Source organism: Gopherus evgoodei, chromosome 6 (genome assembly GCF_007399415.2).
Source record: "Gopherus evgoodei ecotype Sinaloan lineage chromosome 6, rGopEvg1_v1.p, whole genome shotgun sequence".
Classification (NCBI taxonomy): Eukaryota; Metazoa; Chordata; order Testudines; family Testudinidae; genus Gopherus; species Gopherus evgoodei.
In genome coordinates this window covers 65,322,416-65,340,992 of record NC_044327.1, presented here as the reverse complement: position 1 = coordinate 65,340,992, position 18,577 = coordinate 65,322,416, and the positions used below count along the sequence as shown (strand labels likewise).

Below are 18,577 nucleotides of genomic sequence, written 5' to 3'. Positions count from 1 at the left end.
TTTTTATACTGCATCCCTTAAGATCTCAAATAATCTTTTCATTTGCTGTCTCAAGAGCCTAAACTAAAGATGTTAGTAGTCTTGTCATTGTTGTCTAGTGAGTGATCTGGTTTCTTATTTATCATTGTTCATTGGAGATCTAGAATGTTTGTCCTGAGTACCCATGATTTTAGTTACCATGTACACAGTGTACTATATTTAAGTGGGTTAGTTGAAGAAATATCTCATGAAGATGCTAGCAGTCAAAATTCCATTGTTATTCATTTAGACAGATTATCTCTTTGGGGCAAGCATGTAGCACAGAGGGACTCTTTTAATGGAACTCAGATATATTTGAACTCCAACAAATGGCCTGCCACTGTACAAAATTTAGAAGATTTAGTCTCTGCTCCAGATTATTAAACTATATTATAGGCATTACAGTCCAAATATTGCATTGTATAAATGCAAGACATATAACATTAAAACTAGGGCTGTCAAGCGATTAAAAAGATTATTCTTGTGATTGATATTTTTAATATAAATATTATGGATGTTTTCTGCATATTCAAATATATTGATTTCAGTTATAACACAGAATACAAAGTATACAGTGCTCACTTAATATTTATTTTTTATTACAAATATTTGCACTATAAGAAACAAAAGAAAAAGTATTTTTCAGTTCACCTAATACAGGTACTGTAGTGCAATCTCTTTATCATGAAAGTTGAACTTACAAATGTAGAATTATGTACAAAAAAAAACTGCATTCAAAAATGTAAAACAATGTAAACAATCTCTAACAATGTAAAACTTTAGAGCCTACAGATCCACTCAGTTCTACTTGTTCAGCCAATCGCTCAAACAAGTTTGTTTACATTAGTGGATGATAATGCTGCCCACTTCTTGTTTACAATATCACCTGAAAGTGAGAACAGGCATTCACATGGCACTGTTATAGCCGACATCGCAAGATTGTTACTTGCCAGATGTGCTAAAGAGTCATTTGCCTGTTCATGCTTCGACCGGCATTCCAGAGGACATGTCCATGCTGATGATGGGTTCTGCTTGATAACTATCCAAACAGTGAGGACCGATGCATGTTCATTTTCATCACCTGAGTCAGATGCCATCAGCAGAAGGTTGATTTTATTTTTTGGTGGTTTGGGTTCTATAGTTTCCACATCAGAGTATTGCTCTTTGAAGACTTCTGAAAGCATGTTCCACACCTCGTTCCTCTCAGATTTTTGAAGGCACTTCAGATTCTTAAACCTTGGGTCGAGTCCTGCTGCTATCTTTAGAAATCTCACATTGCTATCTTCTTTGCATTTTGTGAAATCTGCAGCAAAAGTGTTCTTAAAATGAAGAACATGTGCTGAGTCATCATGTGAGACTACTGTAACATGAAATATATGACAGAATGTGGGTAAAATAGAGCCAGAGACGTGGAATTCTCCCCAAATAGTTCAGTAACAAATTTAATTAATGCATTATTTTTTTTAAGAAATATCATTAGCATGGAAGCATATCCTCTGGAATGGTGGCCAAAGCATGAATAAGCATACAAATGTTTAGCATATCTGGCACTAAAATACCTTGCAATGCCAGGTACAAAAGTGCCATGCAAACTCCTGTTCTCACTTTCAGGTGATATTGTAAACAGGAAGAGGGCAGCATTGTCTCCCGTAAATGTAAACATACTTGTTTGTTTTAATGATTGTCTGAACGAGAAGTAGGACTGAGTGGACTTTTAGGCTCTAAAGTTTTGCATTATTTTGTTTTTGAGTGCAGTTTCATAAGAAAAAAAATCTACATTTGTAAGTTGCACTTTCTCAATAAAGAGATTGCTCTAAAATACTTTGAGGTGAATTGAAAAATATTTTCTCTTTATCATTTTTCTAGTGCAAATATTTGTAATAAAAAATAATATACAGCGAGTCGTGTACACTTTGTATTCTGTGTTGTTTGAAATCAATATATTTGAAAATGTAGAAAAATATCCAAAATCATTTAATAAATTTAAATTGGTATTCTATTTAACAATGTAATTAAAACTGCGATTAATTTTTTTTAATCATGATTAATTTTTTTGAGTTAATTGCATGAGTTAACTGCGATTAACATTAACAGCTAACAATGATATACATTGACATATATGATATATCGGTATGCGGTTGAAAACCTTTATGTTGTCTGATTTTTTTATTTTTTAGTGAAGTGTATTCTGTACGGGTAAGTAAATAAAATATATGGCACATGACAATAAGTAACATTGTATTAAAAGGTTAGAAAAGTACATTTTAAATTTGGCTCTATAATTATCAGTAAAAACTATATGAATGCCCTAGGATAAAGAATTCCAACACATTCCATTATCCTGGAGTTAGCATATATCTGAGATACACCGAAGAAACAGAATTGAAGTGTATGTGCAACGTATGAGATGGAATGTAAACTTAAATTTGGCAAATATAAAGTTTTGAGATGCATCTCAAGCAAGTAAGGGTTTTTCTTTTTAGTGTATTGTAATGTGTAAATAGGCAAATCACCTCTACCCCGATATATAGTGCAGTTCGATACAATGCGAATTTGGATATAACGTGGTAAAGCAACACTCTTGGGGATGGGTCTGTCGCCCCCTTGCCCCCCGTTACTTGCTGCGGCCCTTCCCGGGGACCCCCTGCCGCAGCTCCGCTTCTCCCCCCTCCCTCCCAGGCTTGCCACGCCAATCAGCTGTTTAGCGCGGCAAACCTGGGAGGGAGGGGGGAGAAGCGGAGCTGAGCAGTGTGCTTGTGGGAGGAGGAGGAGGAGGTGAGCTGGTGACCCCTACTTGCTGCGGCCCCCTTGCCCCCCCCCCGCCATACTTGAAGAGCTTGCAGAGCAAGTCTTTTGGTGGTATGCTGATTTACATATGTTGGTGTCTGAATCCTCCTTGCATGTTGTGGAATGGTCTTTTGTTTAGACAATTTACATGATTTTCAGGAAAAAATCTAGCCATAGTATGTATCCTTGTTGATAACCAATAATGTTTTATTTTAGTGTTCAGTTTTTGTCTAAATTTATGAAGTTCCAGTATGAAATTAATTGTTTTTATCCAGAATTGCTTGCTAAAATGTCTTTTCCATGTTTGGATTCCAGTTCTCTTTGCAAACAGACATGACAAGAAGACAGTTAGAATATGAGGCAAGGCAAATCAGAGCTGCCATGGAAGAACAATTAGGTACTTGTCAGGACATGGAGAAGCGGGCACAGGTAATGTAATTTTTTTTTAAACTAGGTTTTACTTTTTAAAATTAAACTGAATAGAATGGCTTATCCTTTTGATTTTATTAAATTATTGGTGATTGTGTTTTTGAAGTGTTTATGAACATAGCAGTGTCTTAGAGTTTTTTCGTGTAGAGAACTTTTTAAATATAAAATGAGTATCAAAACGTGTATTGCACAAAATCCCTGCTCTCTACAGTAAATGAGCAAATATCCCTCAACTGGATTAGTAGAAGACTTAGGAGAACTTCTGAGGTAGAAAATCCCTCCAAAAGGGAAGTATTTTAAAATATTTGTTAATGAGTATTATAACTGTAATTTTAAATAGCATATGTCTGAAACTGCCTTTTTTCTAGTCTGCTATACTGTCTTCTTTTAGTTTGCATTATTGAGTTTAAAATAAAATCCCACTGCTTTTGTTAAACTGTCACAAAAGTACCTGTATAAAGGTCTAATCATTAAGTCCAGATGAACCAGCAAAAATATACTCATACTCACTATACCCATAAATCCCTGTTTGCTCCAGCAAAGAGTGTTTTTGCCTTCATGAATGCATGCGTAGTTTTGCAAGCAGACCATTTCACCCATATTTGAAAACAGAACCCAAAATGGAGCTGTGTGGCACCAGAAATGTGTCAAAGTTAGACTCAGGACTCACAGTTTGTCAGACCACCCTGTTTTATTAGCGCAGCGCTCCGCCAATAGCACCCAGATAATGTGAGTGGCCATGCAAGACCCAAACAGTCTTATTTATATAGATAAAAGAGCGGGAATTAGACAAAGGGACAAAGAAAGCAAAACTGTAAAATTCACCTGGGGCACAGCATGCATATCCTACTTCCTTACTAACTCTTATCCATCTAAGGCTAATACTTCACCAATTGCCCTATGTTAATGTCTGTATTCCTGACACCTGAATTGCAGCATTCCAACAATTTTGCTTAAAGGTACAGACAGCATTTATTTAATCCTTTCTATTTTCACAATATAATTCATTCTACTTTCACAAATGGAAATTATCAATTGCTGACTGCTCATGCAGACTACTGTCACTATGTCAGTGTTGGATAACCTTCATTATTCATTGCCACCCAGTTCCAAAGCACTAAAGTAAATAACTCAGCAGAGTAGCATGCTTTCTTGTGACTGAAAGTTTCATCAAAATGAATTAATCAAAATAATATATTCTTCAATCTTCATTTTCTTCATTGAACTCTCACTTTAATACCAAATACATATGAAGTAATTTTAATTAGTTAAGTGTCTAATTATTTTTAAGAAGCTTTTCATAATGAAACAGGTAAACAAACTAGTTGGACTTTCCTAGTATCTCTGGTTTATGTAAAATTCATTTTTGGCACATAATCTGTAGTTTCTCATTTTAGGACCCAGCCTTTCAGGTGTGTAGATTAAGGCTGTAGGAGAAAGCAATGTTGAACCGCCAGCAGAAGTGTTAAACAAAGTCCTTTATTATGCACACTTTGGTACAGTGAAGTAAAATGAGTGGGCACTATAGCCTGGATGCGCCGGTTTTATGGGCACTCAAAAGAGTCGCTTCCGCTGTTTGAATTAGGAGTAACTGATATATTTAAAATGGCATATCGTATCTGGTCACTGGTTTTAACCTTTAAATACTCTGCCTCTCTCTTCTCTCCCTCCATTCCCCACCTGTAGCTGTATTACTTTGAAAGGAAGCTGTCTCTAAGTAACTATCTCCTTATATGTTCTGTTTTTTCTTGGGAATTAACATAGGTAGATCTTAGTTCATGAGACCCTTCAAAAATGTTCAGTGTCCTGTTGATTGTAATCACAGCACCCTCCCTATATTTCTACAAAATTCAGAGAAAGAAAGGAAAACGTTTGCAAGAAAACTATAACTTTCTTCTGAACATGAATTCTAGCTCATTGTGGATTTTTCATATCAAGGATAGAAATTATGATATTAAAAATGGATAAAAGTTAACTGGTTTTCAGATAACTAGGAGTAAACTGACATGTTGATAGTGAACTCTATGTAGATTAGTTCACCATAGTGTTCAAGTATTATAAACTAGGCTATTCATACTGGTAAATACAATGAACTCATATATTCTGCAACTTTCATTCTGCTCTACGGTTTTCTAAGCTTTCAGTGTCTTCTGTCAGAATTTATATCTCACACTAAACATTTCACATGTAAAATGTAAGCTTGTGGAAAAAGAAACAATTTAACCATATACAAATGTGAAAACAATTAAAAGACCCACATTAGAAAGGAGTCAAGTATCAGAGAGGTAGCCATGTTAGTCTGGATCTGTAAAAAGCAACAAAGGGTCCTGTGGCACCTTATAGACTAGAAGACATATTGGAGCATAAGCTTTCATCAGATGCATGTGAAAGGAGGTTAGCCATTTAAATAGTTGTTAAGGAAGTTATAATAAACTTACTTTGTCCACTTCCTAGAGTTCATAACTTTGTTTGGAGATCTGAATTGACAAAAAGAGAAACCAGATTTAACCTGATTGTTTTGTTTAACTTGACCATTTGAACAATTGTGTAATACTGCTGCTGTTAATAGAGAGAGGTCAAAACTGGAACCATGGGTTTTAACACTTTAAGATTTTGGAGAGATTAAAAGTTAAAAATTTTAATCCTGCCCTTACAAATGTTGTTTCTGCTTGAATTAAAAATGAGGCTCTTACTTGTCCTGAACATATAATCATAGAAATGGACTTGAGAGGTGATCTCGTCCAGTGTTTTCAAACTTTTTTTCTTGCAACCCAGTTGAAGAAAATTGTTGATGCCCATGACCCACCATAATTACATCTTTTGACTAGAGTTTTCATAAAATCATAATAATGCAATACATTCCAGCATAACCCACTTTACATAACTAACACTAAACAAAACCATTACTTTTAAACAAAACACAATAAAGGGCGATCAGGTTAAGTTTCACTTACTTAATGTGACTGGTGGGCCTGTTTGTTCCTTATGATCTCGTTCCAGTCAAAATCACAGGTTGAAAGGGCTACCAGCAAATCAGGTCCACTCTTCAGTCGATTTCTTTCTTTGGCTTTTAATCTTGTCAAAGTTGAAAATCCAACTTCACACATGTAGGTTATTGTGAAAGGCAGCAACAAGAACACACTTACTTTACTTATCTGTGGATATTCTTTGGAAACACTGATCCAAAATGATGACAGGTTTATTGACTTGTGCCATGTTTTCAGAGTGTTATCACAGGTGAGATGCAGCAGTTCATTCTCTTGCTCAGGTGTCAGATTTAGCTCCATTATTGCCTCAGGGTTTTTGAAAGCAGCGTTTTTCATTCAAATATTCAAACTTCTTTATTGGGAAATAGTGACTAAAACTCTGAGACCGAGCAGGAAGATGTAACTATATGATAGTTTTTATTTAATTCACGTTTTCCTCACTGGTGGTGTTCTCCTCAGTGTGTTGTAATAGCGTTGAGAACATGTAGTAGCTAGGCCCATTACTTTTCAAATGTGCTTGCCACAGTGCCAATGACTTTTGAATTACTTATATCTCCTCACAGTGTTGAAACAAATCATTGCATCTTCCTTGTAACTTCAAGTTTAGTTAATTTAAAATCGAGAAAATATCAGCAAGGTATGACAAATTATTAACCAACTGTCATCGTCAAACAAAGTTGCCAAGTTAGACTGTTTCACCACCAAAAAAAATGAATCTCATTCCTGAGTTCGTACACCCGGGTAGGCACTCTGCTCCGCGACAGCCACCTTATTTCAGAGTGAAATCATAAATGCATGTGTTCTGTTCCCATGTTTGAGCATAGCGCTTCAGAAAGCCTGCTGTTGAGTGAGCTCTCTTTAATGAAGTTTACGATTTTGACTGCTTTCTTCAGTACTACGATAAGATCAGGAGAAATACCCCCGTATTCCAAAGCTTCACGGTGAATGAAACAATGATTCCAAATAATATCATTGCCAGCTGCCTCACAGATTTTTTTTCACAACTCCATTGTTCTTTCCGGTCATATTTGCTGCACCCTAGGCAAAGGCACACTAGTGGCTCCACGCGGCTCTCAACCGCAGGCACACCCCTCTCCCCAGCTCCCATTGGCTGGTTCCCGGCCAATGGGAGTGCAGAGCCAGTGCTCAAGACGGGAGCAGCGCGCGGAGCCCCATGGCCCCGCTGCCTAGAAGCCAGACCCATTGTGGGCCTCTTCCAGGGCATAGGGCAGTGTCGGAACAGGTAGGGACTGCCTTAGCTGGGCAGCACCACTGACAGGACTTTGAAAACCACTGATCTGGTCCAACCTCATGCACTGAGACAAGAAAGACTTGTGGAAAGAAAGATGATGCAAGGGATAAGGTTTAATTAGGCCACAACCTTATTATTTAACTCATCTGGGAGCTTACCAGCAATAATTTGTAAAATGCAGGTCATGATTCCTTCCTTAATCACTTTCCTCTAGTGGAAGGCTGCTCCCACTCCTCCTCCCCACATGGTCCCAGCCCATTGCTGGGAGCCCACTGCCTTCTCCTTCTATGAGGGATAAGGGACTGGGGAAAAAAGGGCTGTCTCAGCTGTACCAGACATTAGGAGCCCTAATCCTTTCCCTAGCTTCTTTAGGGCTTGTTTCCCCTAAATCCACTTCAGATTCTGATTTATCAGTGAATCAGACCCCCTATGGAATGACTACTTAGATGGGATAGGGGCCAGTGTTTTACCTGAGCTCCATCAACTCCCAAAGTGTGTAGGGGGGATCTTAAAGGGCTATACTACCATTTTTTCACCCCAGTCAAGGTAAAGGCATCCTGCTTTAAGGTTGTGTAGATTACATTTTCTAGGTTCAGATATGTCTAAAATTTTGCAAGCATGACTGTTCTTGTGAGATTTTGGCCCAGAGTATCAGAAATCTTGCAAAAACAGGTGGCTTTACAAAATGTCCTACATTTTCAGCCCCAAACTTTTAAACTGTTCAGGATTTCAACACTGTGAGCTTCAATCTAGTATTTATAGATATTGCTTCAATCTAGTAGTATTTATAGATATTGCATCTTTAGATGTCTGAAATATTCTTACATCTAACATTTTTCCTAACCTTATTAAATGTTTTAAACCAGATATTATAGTTTTATTTTAGCTTTACAAAAGTGATGATAAATTCATCTTTAATCACACTGATTAGTAAAATTAAATTATTTTTAAATAAAGCATTAATAGGATTTGTACACTGTATTTTGCATATGAAGACTCTTTATCTGCAAGTCTTTTGTTAATCATCGTGATGATTTAGAACATAAGAATGGCCATACTGGGTCAGACCAAAGGTCCATCTAGCCCACTGGCCAATGCCAGGTGCCCCAGAGGAAATGAACAGAACAGATAATCATCAAGTAATCCATCCCTGGTCGCCCATTCCCAGCTTCTGGCAAACAGAGGATAGGGACACCATTTGTGCCCATCCTGGCTAAAATAGCCATTGATGGACCTATCCTCCATGAACTTATCTAGTTCTTTTTTGAACCCTGTTATAGTTTCGGCCTTCACAACATCACCTGGCAAAGAGTTCCACAGGTTGACTGTGCATTGTGTGAAAACTTAGAAGTATTATTTTTTAAATGAATTTGATAGAATTTAGGGCTGTCAATAGCAGTTAACTCATGCGATTAAAAAAAATCGCAATAAAAATTAATCAATCAATCACACTGTTAAACAATAGAATACCAGTTGAAATTTATTAAATATTTTTGGATGTTTTTCTTCATTTTCAAATATATCTATTTCAATTACAACACAGAATACGAAGTGTACAGTGTTCAATTTATATTATTTTTTATTACAAATATTTGTTCTGAAAAAAAGGTAAACAAAAGAAATAGTATTTTTCAATTCACCTCATACAAGTACTGAAGTGCAATCTCTTTATCATGAAAGTTCAGCTTACAAATGTAGATGTTCTTTGTTACATAACTGCACTCAAACAAAACCATGTAAAACTTTAGAGCCTACAAGTCCACTCAGTCCTACTTCTTCAGCCAATTGCTAAGAGAAACAAGTTGGTTTACATTTACAGGAGATAATGCTGCCCACTTCTTAATTAGTGTCACCGGAAAGTGAGAACAGGCGTTCATATGGCACTGTTGTAACTGGTGTCACAAGATATTTATGTGCCAGAGGCGCTAAAGATTCATATGCCTCTTCATACTTCGGCCATCGTTTCAGAGGACATGCTTCCGTGCTGATGACGCTCATTTAAAAAAATGCATTAATTAAATTAATGACTGAACTCCTTGGGGGAGAATTATATGTCTCCTGCTGTTTTACCCGCATTCTACCATATATTTCATGTTATAGCAGTCTCGAATGATGACCCAGCACATGTTGTTCGTTTTAAGGACACTTTCACTTCAAATCTGACAAAATACAAAGAAGATACCAATGTGAAATTTCTGAAGATAGTTACAGCACTGGACCCAAGATGTAAGAATCTGAAGTCTCTTCCAAAAACCTGAGAGGGATGAGGCATGGAGCATGCTTTCAGAAGTTTGAAAAGAGCAACACAAAAGAACAAAGAAAATCAACCTTCTTCCAGGGCTGGTCCACAACATTTTGGCACCTGAGGCGGGGATCTCAAATGACGCCCCCATGCTCCCTCGCTTGAGCCAAAACTTTTTGAAAGGTCTCAATTCTGCATTCTTCCTGTTCTACTCCTTTTATGGTACTGCTCTGTTACCTACCCCAATAAAGGAGGACTAACAACTTAAAATGCCCTGTTCAAAAATTTTAAGTAACACTTAACTTTCAAATGCCAGAACAGCAATTGTAACTTTGCTTGTCTGCATAGTAAACACTGGCTTTTTTATCTGTTTGAATAATCAAAGTGGTGCTTTCTGTGCCTTGGTTGCAAAGATTTGAACTACTTCCTGCTGAAGGTCCGCAGTCTGGGCCAGCACATGCTCTATTGAGATGGTTGCAAGACCGACCAGCCTCTCCTGTGTCACTATGGAGCATAGATGTGTTTTTATTAACTTCAGCTTGGAGAAGCTACATTCTCCACTGGCAATTGTTATAGGAAGTGTTAGAAATATGCGCAGAGCAACAAAAGCATTTGGAAAGAGGGTGGTCATCTTATTTGTGCACATATATTCCAGAACAGCCTTTGGAGTTGATCCTGCTGAAATGTGTGTCTACACTACGGTATTACTCTGATTTATACAGGGGATGCAGCGGCACTCTGTGATCCTGTTGCTGTTCCTGAAGCTCCATCAGACGCCAGAGCATGTCTGTTTGATCCCTCAGTAGCTCCAGCGTTGCATCCTGCCTCCTCTGATCTTCCTACCGCCACCTCTCATCTCGAGCGTCCCTCCTGTCCTCACATTCATTGGACACTTTCCTGTACTGTGATACTGTGTCTTCCACTCATTCAAATGAGCTCTTTCACTGCGGGTTAACTGCAGGATCTCAGAGAACATTTCATCTCACGTGCGTTTCTTTCGTCGCCTTATTGAAATAGCCTTTGGGAAGGAGGAAGGAGACTTGAAAAATTTGCAGCTGCAGGAGGGGAAAAAAGGGAGAGAAGTATTTAAAAAGATACATTTTACAGAACAATGCGTGTACTCTTTCACGGTGAACACTATTCACAGTACATAGCACATGTGATTTCGCATTAAGGTTGCATTTTGCTTCTTAATATTGAGTGCCTGTGGCTTTGGTGTTAGAGATCACAGATGCAGGGCCGGGCAACAGAATTCAGCTTGCATGCACCCATGGTAAGCCATTGTCTATCAGCTTCTGCAACCTTCATAAAAGCAGCGCCCTCCTTTCCCATACCAAGCAAAGCCTGCTGAGTGCTGCGGTTTTTGTGTTAACATGCGGCAGCAAAAACCTAACTAACCCCCCCACATCCAATTCTCTGGAATGATCCCTTTACCCCTCCCCCCACCGCATGGCTGGTATCAGGGAAGATCCCTGCTAGCTAAACGCAAACAGCTCAGCGCCAATGCTCCCCCCACCTCGCTTGGCTAACTGCAGGGAAGGATTTCTTTTCAGCCACAGGCAAACAGCCCCATAGGAACAGCCACCTCTGTCCCCTTAATTAAATTCCCGTATTTCAACCAGGTTAGCATGAACGATATCACTCTGTGAGGATAACACAGCGAGATAAAGAACGGATGTTGCTTGAATGCCAGCAAACACAGGGACCGTACACTGCCAGGCTTTGTCATGCAGTGATACCAGATTACTTGCTATTAGCATGGTATGGTAAAGTGTCCTATTATGGAGGACTGAATAAGGCTGCCCTGCCCAGAAACCTTCTGCAAAGGCTTTTGGAGTACCTCCAGGAGAGCTTCATGGAGATGTCCCTGGAGGATTTCCACTCCATCCCCGGACACGTTAACAGACTTTTCCAGTAGCTGTACTGGCTGCGAATGCATCCCAAGTCCTCAGGGTAAATTAATCATTTGATTTTAAACCGTGTTTTATATTTACAAAGGTGCACTTTCCAGAGGTCCTTTTTATGGCTTCATGGTATGGGATACCACCTTGGGAAGGTTGGGAGGCTACTTCAGTCAGGCTGAGAAAAAGATCCTGACTGCTGGGGAGAATGGTGTGCTGTGTGCAAGCTGCTCCTCCTCCTCCTCATCTTCTCCGTCCGCAAAATCCTCAGGTATGGCTGAGAGTACCCCCTCCTCGGAGTCCACGGTCAGGGGTGAGGTAGTGGTGGCAGCCCCCATAGAATTGCATGCAGCTTAGCGTAGAAGCAGCATGTCTGTGGCTCTGCACTGGACTGTCTGTTTGCTTCTTTGGTTTTCTGGTATGCTTGTCTGAGCTCCTTAACTTTCATGTGGCACTGTAGTGAGTCCCTATTGTGGCCTTTCTCCATCATGTCCTTGGAGACTTTTTCAAATGTTTTGGCATTCCGTCTTTTGGAATGTAGTTCTGCTAGCATGGAATTGTCTCCCCATACAGCGATCAGGTCTAGTACCTCCAGTATGGTCCATGCTGGAGCTCTTTTTCGATTCTCAGACTGCATGGTTACCTGCGCTGATGAGCTCTGCATAGTCACCTGTGTTGATCGGCTCTCCACGCTGGGCAACCAGGAAATGAAATTCGAAAGGCTTTTCCTGTTTACCTGGCCAGTGCATCAGAGTTCAGATCGCTGTCGAGAGCAGTCACAATGGTGCACTGTGGGATAGCTACCAGAGGCCAATACCGTTGAATTGCGTCCACGCTAACCCTAATTCGAACCAGCAATGTTGATTTCAGCGCTACTCTCCTTGTCAAGGAGGAGTACAGAAATCGATTTTAAGAGCCCTTTATGTCAAAGTAAATGGCTTCGTTGTGTGGATGAGCTGCTGCTAAATTTGGCCTAAACTCGTAGTGTAGACCAGGCCTTGAAAGGGCTTTCAGTTAATTACCTAAATCACTCACATCAGTATCACATATTATGTCAACACTGTCTCTAGTGCCCTGCATTGCTAGTGTAGGTCTTCTTCAGGTATAGTGAGGAGTTTTGGAATATCATACATCATCTCAAATATGCTGCTGTGTTCCTTGGGCTGCATGAAACGTTCTTCAACTGACTGTGTTGCACAATGTAGCACCTGGTTAAAGAATTCAACTTTGAATTGTTGTTTGGGATTATCCCGTGTCTTGTAATCAAAATGTCATCTTCTTCAGTGACCTTTGTATTATTGAGTGGATGGGAAAATAGCACCCATCCAGTGTGAAGTTCCTCTGCCAACTTCTGTGCACTCTTCAGAACTTTTTGAAATCCCTCATCTGACCAGTAAGACTGTAGATATGACTTTGCTATGTCCAGTTGTTTCATTGTTCCAGATATATCAAGGTCAACACCTTGGAGTCTCTTGCTTACAACATTTATTTCAAACAGTATGTCATGCCACAACCCTAAGCCACATAGAAATTTGAACTTATATATGTTTCTGGTGGTTCCATTTCCCTCTGCCACTGTTTTCCCACGAACAGTTCCTGTCATAGCATTATCCTCCATAATGGCAACTATGGCAACATCTATCTTCCCAATTTGGTGTTTGATAGGCTTTATCGCCTCCACTCAACTTTCCCATCGTGTGGCACTCAGTGGTTTCAGTGTCAGAGAGGATGTTTCCAGATGTTTCTTCAAAATTTGCCATCGATGAGTTGATGCAGAGAAAAATACATAAATGCTGTGAATTATATTAAAAAATTTCAGCAGTCCCACTAGAAACTGGTGCTGCCTCACTGACTACCAAGTTCAATGAATGAGAACTGCTTGGGACAAAAAAGCTTGAGGGTTTAACTCTTGGATCCGTGTCTACACTCCTCTATTCTTTCCTCTCATGTTGGCACCATTATCGTAGCCTTGACCTCTCATGTCAGCTATCACAATTCCCGTATCTTTCAGCTTTTTAAGAAGCACATTTGTCATACCAGCTCCTGTAGTATCATCAGTGTCAATACATTCTAGAAAATGCTGTCTGACAGTCACCATTGCAGGGACATTTTCACTAGGTTCTGTTGTTGTTACCAAACGTACCATTAAAGTAATTTGTTCCATATGTCTGGTGTGCAGTCCAGAATAAGAGAGTAATATCTTGCTGACTTCAGATCTGCCACAATCTTCTGTTTGACTTTCGCTGCCATTTTGTGATATCATTTTGAATTGTTTTTCCAAGGTAGTGATGTGTGTACATTTCTTGGTTGGTGACTCTTCTTAGATGCTCCTGGAATACAGCATCAAACTCAGCCATCAGCTCCACAATTTTAAGGAAGTTTCCATTGTTTGGCACATACGGCTGATCTGAAGTGCCACGCAGTGCTAGGTTTTGGGTAGCAAGCATTCTCACAATGGCAATGAGCCCTTTCAGAACGTTTTGCCAGTAAAGAGACTCTGATGCAATCTTCTCTTGATGCTGATCATCTATTGTGGCCTTTAACCTTAGTCTCATCTCAAGTTCTTTCCACCTATGGAATGCTGTCTGGTGATTTGCTGCCTTCTCATGGCATGCTAGATTTCTAGCCAGATTTTTTCCAGTTTCTTTTGTTCCCAATGTGGCTGGAATATTAGACTGGAAGAGTTTACAACAAAAACGGTATGCAGCATTCTGGGTTTTTGAGTACATAAACCATGGCCTCTCCACTTTGTCACCATTGGGGATTTCATGCCAGTCATGTATTGGATGAAAACTTCTATTTTCATTGTCTTTGGGGAACATGAAATTTTTCACTTGTAGTGGCCCATACAGTACAAGGAAGTCCCTCAGGCTCCTGCTCAAGTGGGTCCACAGTCCTGGATCATCTAGACTCAGAAGCAGCTGTTTCTTGTGCCTCTACCACACTCTTCTTTGATCTACACTTTTCTTCAGGAATGTGCATGGTTACATCCATTTGAGATGGAGATATGGATGCTGCCGTAGCTGCCAGGTCACCTGCACTCTGACTAACTGGAAGATCAGGCATATCTTCACTGGGGCCGGAAGGCTCCCCTTGAACATTTATGTCTATGTATCTCAGGAGAGCTTCTTCCCGCTTAGGTAGAAAAGCTTCCTTTGCTTTCTTTCTTTTTCTGAATGCTGCCCCAGAGGGGCATTTTCTTCTTTCACTCATGACTGCTGTTCTGTGCCAACTATAGTGGCTCTCAACACTCAATTGAAGGAGACAAATAAGCAGGCTGGTAGCAGGGCCTGAGTGAGGGAAGATACCAGCGTCATAAGGGCCTTACTGGCTCCTACTACTTCAGTTGACTGCCTGTTCTCCTCAAGTGGGTTTAAGTAAGCAGCAGGAAACAGGAAGCTCCCTGAGAAGCTGGTATTAATCAGCACAGGATCCTGGGGGTGCTAGAGAAGTACGTAAGAGGCTCCTTCTCCTCTCTCTCCCTGCAGCTCCTGCTGATTTCAGTTATTCCCTCTCATCTTTTCTCCTGCCTTACTATTATGTCTCTGTGCCCTCCTTCCTCCAGCACGGCACTCCACCATGTGTGTGCATCTAGAACAGAGAGAATACATATGCTCCAGCAGCAGACACAATTTTCTACACTCTGGATCCTAGTGGTACCCCCCGCACAGTCTGGCACCTGAGGCGGCTGCCTCAGTTTGTCTCATGGTAAGGCCAGCCCTGCCTTCTGCTCTTGGTATCTGACTCAGATGATTAAAATAAACATGTATCGGTCCCTTTGGATTGTTATTAAGCAGAACCCGTCATCAGCGTGGACACATGTCCTCTGGAATAGTGGTTGAAGCATCAAGGGACATACGAATCTTTAGCCCATATGGCATGTAAATAACTTGCAGCACCAGCTACAGCAGTGCCGTGTGAATGCCTGTTCTCACTTTCAGGTGACTTTGTAAACAAGAAGCAGGCAGCATGATCTTCTGCAATAAACAAACTTGTTTGTCTGAGCAATTGGCTGAACAAGAGGTAGGACTGATTGGACTTGTAGGCTCTAAAGTTTTACATTGTTTTATTTTTGAATGCAGGTTTTTAATGTCCATAATTCTACATTTGTAAATTCAACTTTCATGATAAAGAGATTGCACTACAGTACTTGTATTAGGTGAATTGAAAAATACTATTTCTTTTGTTTTTTACAGTACAAATATTTTTAATCATATACTTAAAATAGCACTGTACACTTTGTATTGTGTTGTAATTGAAATCAATATATTTGAAAATGTTGCAAACATTTAAATAAATTTAAATAAATGGTATTCTGTTATTGTTTAATAGCATGATTAATCGCAATTAATTTTTTTAATTGCATGACAGCCCAAATAGAAATATATTGCAGAGAAACCAAAGGAAAAAATTGAAATTTCATGTAAAGGATATAAAGTTAAAGAGCATTCCTATATTCATACAGATTAAGAGGACACTTGAAGATTAATTAAAAATCATGCTCAAAGTATCAGTAAGACCCAAGTGAAGTGATTATCGGTATAAAAATAGACATTATCTGTTATGTCAGTAATACTGTCCATCGTGTTAGTATTTCTCATATTTGGTTTGAGACTCAGTCTTCCATCATATTAGAGAGAGAGAGAAGGTAGGTGAGCTAATATCTTTTGTAGGACCAACTTCTCTTGGTGGAAGATACAAACTTTGGGCTTCACAGAGCTCTTCCTGTCTGAGGAAGGTAATCAGAGTGTATAAGCTAAATACAAGGTGGGACAGATAGTTATACGTAAGGGGCTCACACATGCTGTAGGAGACCACTGAAAATGAAAAGGGCAATTAAAGGTTAGGAAGCAGAGAAGTGTATTAAAATTGTTGTCATCAGTCTTAAAACCAATGTCTCTGAGTCCCTGGTTTTAGTGTCTAGCAGAGTTCTGAATTTAAGTTCCCATGCTTGCCTTTTGAAAGTATGGTACAGGTTACCTTTGAGGACACGGACTGAGAGGTCAGATATGGAGTGATCACTTTGTGAAAATTGTTCGCTCACGGGTGACATGATATTTTTGTCTTTTATCATTTTGCTGTGAGAGTTCGTTTGGGAGTGTAGTGATTGTCTAGTTTCACCCATATAGTTGTTAGGGCATTTAATGTGCTGGATGAGGTACACCACTTGTGATAGGCATGTGTAGGACCCATGAATCTTGAAAGGTGTGTTATTGTGTAGTATTGATTATTGTAGCAGTGGAGATATGTCTGCAGGTTTTGCATCTGCTCTGTCAGGGTCTAGTGCCACTTGAAGTTGGTGTGCCCTGGTCTGTGGGGAGCTTCTAACGATTATATAAGTGAGGTTGGGGGAGTTTTTTGAAAGCCAAAAGAGAGAAGATGATTTCTTTCGGTATAGGGTCTCCCTCAAGTATGGGTTGTAATTGTTTGATGATACCCCATATGGGTTTCAGTATGGGGTGGGAGGTGAAAGCTAGGAGTGTTTGGTCAGTGGGTTGTTTTGTTTTTTTTCTGTGTTGAAGCAGGTTGTCCTGGGGTATTTGGGTGGCCCATTCTACAGTGCGATCTACTTCTCTGGTGGAGTGTTCTTGTCTGGTGATGGTGGTTTTAAGTTTGATAAGGTATGAATACCAGATTTTCGCCTTGGAGCAAATTCTGTAGTATTTTAGTACCTGGCTGTACATAACAGATTACTTGGTGTGTCTGGGTTAATTACTGGATCTATTTAAGTGTGGTGATCTGGGGTTTTCTTGGATATAGCCCTTCTGTAACATTCCATTGTTGAAACTGATCGTATCATCCAGGAAGTTGATGCTAGTGTGAGAGTGTTCTAGAGAGTTTGATGGGTGGTTGGTAGTTGTTGAAGTTGTGGTGCAAATGTAAGATGGCATTTAGGTCATCTCTCCAGAGGATGAAAATATCATCAATGTGTCTCAGGTATATCATTGGTTCTGTAGTACATTTTTCCAGAAATACTTCTTAAGATAGACCATGAAGAGGTTTGCCTACTGGGGAGCCATCTTCTAGTACCCAGGGCTGTTACCATCGCTTGGACAAAGAGTTTGTTGCTGAATGTAAAATTGTGATGGGTGAGGATGAAATGGATGAGTTTGGTGATGTGTTTAGGGAAGATTTCCTAGTGTTGTACATTATCTTGTAGGTATTTGAGGCAGGCAGCGATGCTGTCACGGTGAGGGATGTTGGTGTATTGGAAGGTGACATCCATGGTGGCAAGAATGGTTTTCTGGGGGAGGTTGTTAATACTGCAAAGTTTCTGGAGGAAGTAGCAATTAATGTACAGATACAGTATGTAGTTTCATCCACTGGGAGTGTCCAGTCAACTGATTCATTTTTCCTCATGATCATCAGTGGGAATGTGCTAATTATGGAGTGGTTTCATCATTGTTGTGAAAAAATTCCTCGATGTGGAGTCGGCAGAAGAAGAATTGTTAGTATGGTATCACTTGTTAGTATGGTATCAGGTTCTGTGGTGGGGCAGAAGTTCAGTCCTTTGGAGAGTGAAGATACTTCAGTTCTTTTTGGGTGATATTTATTGACTGACTGTGTTGGAGTGTCGTATCGTGTCTCCGTGGTGGGTCTTGGTGTCTTGGTTTTTCTCAGAGGTGGTCTGTTAGTTGTGAAGATACTGTAGTTGCTTCTGTGTTTTGTTTTTGTATTGGATGGCTGTCATTGAGTTATTTGATAGTTGTTTTGAGTTTCCTGCAAGATCTCCAGGTAGGTTTCCTGGGTTTTTATTTCTTACAGTGTGTTGGCGCATGTGTTGGGCTCTTTTTTTGGAAGGGCTCTTTTGAAGTATATAAGGGTATGTCTACATCTACAATTTTGCAGCGCTGGTTGTTACAGCTGTATTAGTACAGCTGTATAGGGCCAGCGCTGCGGAGTGGCCACACTTACAGCAACCAGCGCTGTAAGTGGTGTTAGATGTGGCCACACTGCAGCG

At 39.8% G+C, this 18,577-nt stretch overlaps 1 protein-coding gene across 5 annotated transcripts in view; it reads left to right on the top strand.

Annotated features, from left to right (window-relative positions):
• Nucleotides 1–18,577, top strand: part of APC (APC regulator of WNT signaling pathway) — a 199,050-nt gene that overhangs the window by 98,194 nt on the left and 82,279 nt on the right. For all 5 annotated transcript variants that reach the window (XM_030567970.1, XM_030567969.1, XM_030567971.1 and 2 more), the window contains exon 6: nucleotides 3,121–3,234. In XM_030567970.1, the coding sequence (XP_030423830.1) occupies nucleotides 3,121–3,234 (114 nt within the window). The remainder of the gene's footprint in view (nucleotides 1–3,120; nucleotides 3,235–18,577) is intronic.